This window comes from Belonocnema kinseyi, chromosome 2 (assembly GCF_010883055.1).
Source record: "Belonocnema kinseyi isolate 2016_QV_RU_SX_M_011 chromosome 2, B_treatae_v1, whole genome shotgun sequence".
In the NCBI taxonomy this organism is placed as follows: domain Eukaryota; kingdom Metazoa; phylum Arthropoda; class Insecta; order Hymenoptera; family Cynipidae; genus Belonocnema; species Belonocnema kinseyi.
Genome location: NC_046658.1, coordinates 3603463 through 3609305, shown reverse-complemented (window position 1 = coordinate 3609305; position 5843 = coordinate 3603463). Strand labels below are relative to the sequence as shown.

The 5843-nt window shown below is 32.9% G+C and overlaps 1 protein-coding gene across 10 annotated transcripts in view; it reads left to right on the top strand.

Moving 5' to 3' along the window:
- The window catches only part of LOC117167579 (protein kinase C, brain isozyme), a 1572697-nt gene extending 1567497 nt beyond the window's left edge, over nucleotides 1-5200 (top strand). For all 10 annotated transcript variants that reach the window (XM_033352622.1, XM_033352629.1, XM_033352624.1 and 7 more), the window contains one exon: nucleotides 4506-5200. In XM_033352622.1, the coding sequence (XP_033208513.1) occupies nucleotides 4506-4658 (153 nt within the window). In that variant the 3' untranslated portion in view covers nucleotides 4659-5200. The remainder of the gene's footprint in view (nucleotides 1-4505) is intronic.
- Nucleotides 5201-5843: the final 643 nt, after the last annotated feature.

The window sequence follows — 5843 nt, the reverse complement described above, 5'->3', positions numbered from 1 at the left end:
ATAATTAAATTTTCAATCATAATTAAAAAACCTTGTTAAAAAACTTTTTTTTTTTGACAAAGTAGTTCAACTCTTAGTGAAATAATCGACTTTCAAACCCAACAAGATGTACAGTTGATATTTTAACCAAACAATTGCATTTTTGACCAAAAATGATCAAATTTTCAACCAAAAGGATTCAATTTCTACTAAATAAGGTCAATTTCAAATAAAATACATGGACATTCAACGAAATTATTTAATTTTAAAAACAAAAAGAGTATTTCCACCCAAAACCTATAATTTTAATTTTTAACAATATATTTGCATTTATAACAGAACGACTTTACAACCAAAACATATTTATAGTTCATAATTCAACCGAAAAATGTAATTTTTAAGCAAAAAGTATAAATTTTCCGTCAAAATATACGCATATCAAGAGGCGCGCGATCTATTCAAATAATGAGAATCGTCAGCATCGAAATCTGGAAATATTAAAATCCCAATCTCCTGAATTTATTTCAAAGCAGTTAGCTGTTAGCAGATAGATATATAAATAGAATCGACGAAGTGCTCCGACCGGCAATCGTGCATCTTCGAGTTTTCAAATTCAGAAGAGGAAAAATGGGTTGCGCACGCAACTCAGTCATTTACAGCGTCTCCTACTATATTCACACGGACATAGCCCTGTCATAATATTGGACCGCATCTCGTTTCAGATCTGGGATCGCTGGCGAAAACTCGTACGACCCGGAACGACCGACACTCCACGAGAGCCAGGAAAGTATTCAGTATGACTCAGAGAATCCCACATGGTTGATCCTATTAGATCGTACCGGCACTTTCGTCTCTGCACAAAACCATATTGCCAGCCACTGAGGAATCCCTTCATACTGCACATACCTGTATAGGTACCCATGTCAGATCCTACGAAGATATACCTATATAGCGTCATATAGGTACAACCTATAGGAATTGAAACGGGTTCCTACATAGGTTTCTGTATCCATCTATACAATTATATTACTTACTCCTAACTAAAATCCTACGTATCTCCCTATAACTTACACCTGCACAGTATCATGTCTAATAAACTATAACTTGCCCATGGATTTATTTTTTCCTATGAATCTATCCTAAGTATTACGTCCTATTTCAGACCATCTTGTAATAATTCTTAACATTAAATCATATCTTCCACCCTTCAACGAAACGTGGAAAAAAACTACGTTTTTGGTTGAAAATAACGTCCAACCCACAAATATTCACAGATTTGGAACAAAAAAATTTGGAAAAAGTCTGATAAGATTTCCAAAAGAAATTGGGAAATTAATGATGAGTTCATTAACACTCATATATAGTGGATAAATTCTATGATGTTTTAAACAAATTTAATAATCATTTGCAGCACTTGGGCAATTGTCGACGAAAAGTACTTTTTTTCAATCTTAGTCCAGATTATGCATTTGTTTAATAAATTTGCTTTAAAAAGATATAAAATTTGTCAACTAATTATGCATTTTTCTGAAATTATCATAAAGTTCCAATTAAAAATACTGACATACGAAAAAAGGATTTTTCCGTCGACTGATGTCCCAAGAATGCATTTGTTTATTAAAATTGTTTTAAAAAGTCATAAAATCTATCAATAAATCATACATTTTTTTTGTAGGTATCATGAAGTCCCTAATTTAAAAAACTCTCAATAAAAAAAGCGAATTTTTCTTTCGACACATGCCTTATCGATGCATTTGCTTATAATATTTGTTTTGAAAAATCATGAAGTTTATCAACTTGTTATGAATGTTGCTAAAATTGTCATGAGGTTCCAAACTGAAGACTGGCATTGAAAAGAAACGAATTTCTTCCTGACAAATGCCCGAATAATGAATTTCTTTATTGAATTTATTTTAAAAAATCATAAGATTCATCAGCAAATTATGAAGTTTTCGAAAATTAGCGTGAAGATCCTAATTTAAAAAAATGTCATCGAAAAAAAAGAATTTTTCTATCGAAAAATGCCTGAATCATGCATTTGTTTATTGAATTCATGTATAATATTAAAAATAATAATCTGAAGAAGAAATTTCTTTATCATTTTATTGTTTTTATCTAGATTTCTTGCAATATAACTTTAAAAACGTAAAATGATGGAAAATCGTGAAAAACCTTCTTTCAAAAAATAATTCATTCATAAATGGTGTTTCGTTTATTATATAATTTTGGATTATCTTTAACTAATGTTACTCTATGAAGTTTAGATGGTTTGAACCATTTTCATGTTATTGTCGAGCACCGGAAACGTTAAATAGAAAAAATAGCAATTTTTTTCGTTAGATTTGTTTATTTATATAAAAATTAAAAGCCTAATTTACAAATCAGGCACGACAACTCTCTTAGAAATCTCATCAGCTTTAAAAAAAATTGGGTTTGGTTCAAATCGGTCAATATTTGTGGACTGTACATTATTTTTTACCAAAAATGTCATTTTTTCCCAATGTGCAATGGCCCCTACGTAATATATCATGATCCATCCTATCAGCTGCCGTACGTTTCATCCTATAATCAGCGTCTTCTTTCCAGCCTACATTCAGCCCCTACATTAAATCCTAAGTTCCGCCCTATACGTGGTCCTACGTTAAATTTCCCTTTGCATCCTGTAATTGGCTACCACATCAAATTCTATATTCCACCCTAAAACTGCCCCTACGTAATATCCCCTGATGGAAGTAAAAAGATTAAAAATATAGAAACGTGTGGATAGAAAATGATAGAGATGTGTAGTCATTCCCAAATGCACATTTTGTATTTCACAAGCGCTATCTTTTTCTTCCCACGCCCTATCTGTCGTTTCTACTTAGAGCTATCTCTTTGTGTCACTGACTCTATGCCTTGCAGTCACAACTATCTATCTTTTTCTAGCCATAACACTATCCTTAGTGTTGACAAATGCCTATCTTTATCTATCCCTGACTATCGACTATCTACGATATATCCTTTTAATTTCTATCCATATTAATCTACTCAAAAATGTAGTATTCTTATCCATTTCTAAAATAATAAGATATTTCGAGTTTTGAGTCCCCGCAAAAAAGTGACAAACCAACAAGGGTTGATATACCTATCAAAAAAATTCCATAACTTTACGACTTGCTAGTCGGAGTTTGAACTCTGTAAAGGCTTCTGCCGACCCTTTAGTTATAGGCAGTGCAAATGACTTCAATTTTGTGACTTTTACAATCAGCCACCTACCGGGAACCTGCTAGAACTAAGTCAGACATGTAGATCAAGTAGCTCGCGTCTTGCTAAGGATAGAGGTGGGTTAGTGGAAAATTCGTTTGAATATAACAACTAGAATTCAGAAGGACAGAGCTATCCTTTATTTCAGAAAAGATACAAAGAATTTAATTATGTAGGAAATACGGATTTAAAAAGATAAACGAAATTTTAGATTATCTAGCAGATAAAAAAGGATAGAAATGAATGAAAAAGGATAGGGTCAAATAGATAGACACAAGATAAAAATGGATGCATAATTTCTTTCTACTTCAATCTTAGAAAGAGAAAATCATTCAAACGGATAAAAACTTTATCCATTTACTTCAAGCAGATATCCTATAATCCACCGTATAACCAGCCCTACGTCAAATCCTACGTTTCATCCTTTAATCAACCCCTACGTTGAATTCTATATTACATTCTATTATTGCCCAAACGCGGATGATGGGGTATTACGCAGAGGCACTTGTAGGGTGGAACATAGAATATAACGTAGTTACTGGCTATGGAATGGTGTAGGACATTACGTAGGATTGAAAATAGGTTTATAGGCAGAAATTAATTTTTGGACAAGTCATAGTTTATTAGCCAGGATATTGAGTGGTTACGAGTCATAAGGATCTACGTAGGATTTTATGTAGGAGTAAGTAATAGGACCCTATTTAGGCCCATGCATGCTTTCCTGCGTACCTATGTAGGAACCTGCTTCATTCCCTATAGGTGGTAACTATTCGAACTTATATAGATATCCATTCATAGAATCATATATAGGATACTTTGAGTGGTCCCACATAGGAACCTATATAAGTTTTTGTAGTTGCATTTAAGGATTTTCTAGCATTTACTCTTGATACCAACGCAACGTTAAGCTCACCCGACAACTTTTCTCCTCTTTAAAACGAGGTTGTCGGTTCCGTTCGATGAGCACTGCAATTTTAAACAACAAGAAATTGTACGAGTTTTATCAACTTTATATTATGTACTTAACATCCTACAGAAATGCATAAATTCACTTACAGCCAAAATCTAGTTTTTTCTAATTCGCAAATAATTTTGCAAACTTCAAAGTAAAAAAAACATTAATAATAAAATGATTTATTTCCAATGCTCTCTGAGACTAATATTGTGAACAAAAATTTCAAAAAATGTTCTACAGACATTTAAGTTAACTTCCCGATTCTTAAGAATTCACTCCAAAGTTTATTATAATTTCATCTAAACTCCTGCCTACTTTTATTTTACAGAAACATCGGAAGGACGTAAGCAATTTTGATAAACAGTTTACTTCGGAAAAAACAGACCTCACGCCTACCGACAAGCTGTTCATGATGAACCTCGATCAAACAGAATTTATGGGATTTTCATTTTTGAATCCAGAATTTGTACAGCATATTTAGTGAACTATTTTTCGCAAATTTTTCCTATTTTCTACATATTTAACTACGTTTCGCATTATTTTATTTCCTGTACAATCTCATTATCCGAGCTTATTTCTATACTCGTATACTTCCGTCACTTACGAAATACTTATTCGTTCTTAAAATCTAAAATCACGCAGTGTATGTAATTTCTTTCAAGCAAATAATTATTTCTCTAGCATCTAGGTTAAGATATTAGACTTTTTATTATAGTTTACACATACTACTATATAGGAATAATACATTAGTGGATGCAATGGATTTCTATTACTAAAAATGAGTTTACATTGAAATAGACAAAATATAAAATATACTTCGAAAAGTGAAACAGAAAAGACAGTGGAAGAAAAGTCTTAAGCCTTTCGATATATAGAGGAAATGAATGATTATTATCCTTGTGGACAATATAGGCTATGCTGAAAAATAATAATTTAGTAAGTAAAATAGTAACAGTATGAAAAATGTGTTGATATCAGACAAGTGAAAATATATGAATAAAAATTTAAGTATGTAACAAAAAACACTTTGAAATCAAGAAACATTTTGTTGAAACCTAATAACTGTTATCTTCTATGTACTTCTACCAGGGCTTCAGCGGTTTGGAACAAACCTTCAACTTCGATCTTGTCAAAAGAGGAAAATTACCTGCCAGGGTACAGGCTCCGTTTCGGATTCGTGATAAAAAGCCCAAACAACAAAGCGCCCGCCCAATGAGAGTCACGCTCCGTGAAAAAGGTCTGCCAATTAGAATTAAAAGGTCTGCCAATTAGATAGAAAGTACGGGCGTGCTCATACATATATACATCGCAATGCAGCGTGCGGCTGTCTGATGCGTGGGACTTTTTTACGGAACGCGACTTTTGAGAGTAAAACACTTCCCGAAACACGATAGCCATACCCCCACTGATGATGTAAAATCTTTCAATACTGAGGTAATTTTGGTTTCAATATGTCTTTGAAAGTTTGTCTAGTTTCATTTTTATGAGAGAAGTTGTAGGCTCTAGATACTGCGATCATAGTTACTTACAGTAAATAATTTCGGCGCAACCGGAACGTATACGTCGTCCACTCCTACTCATTCTATCCTAGAAGGTAAGCAAAAACGGAAAATTTACGCAAAAAACTTCGTACAGCACTGTTCCTTAAAGTCCGGTCTCTAGCCAG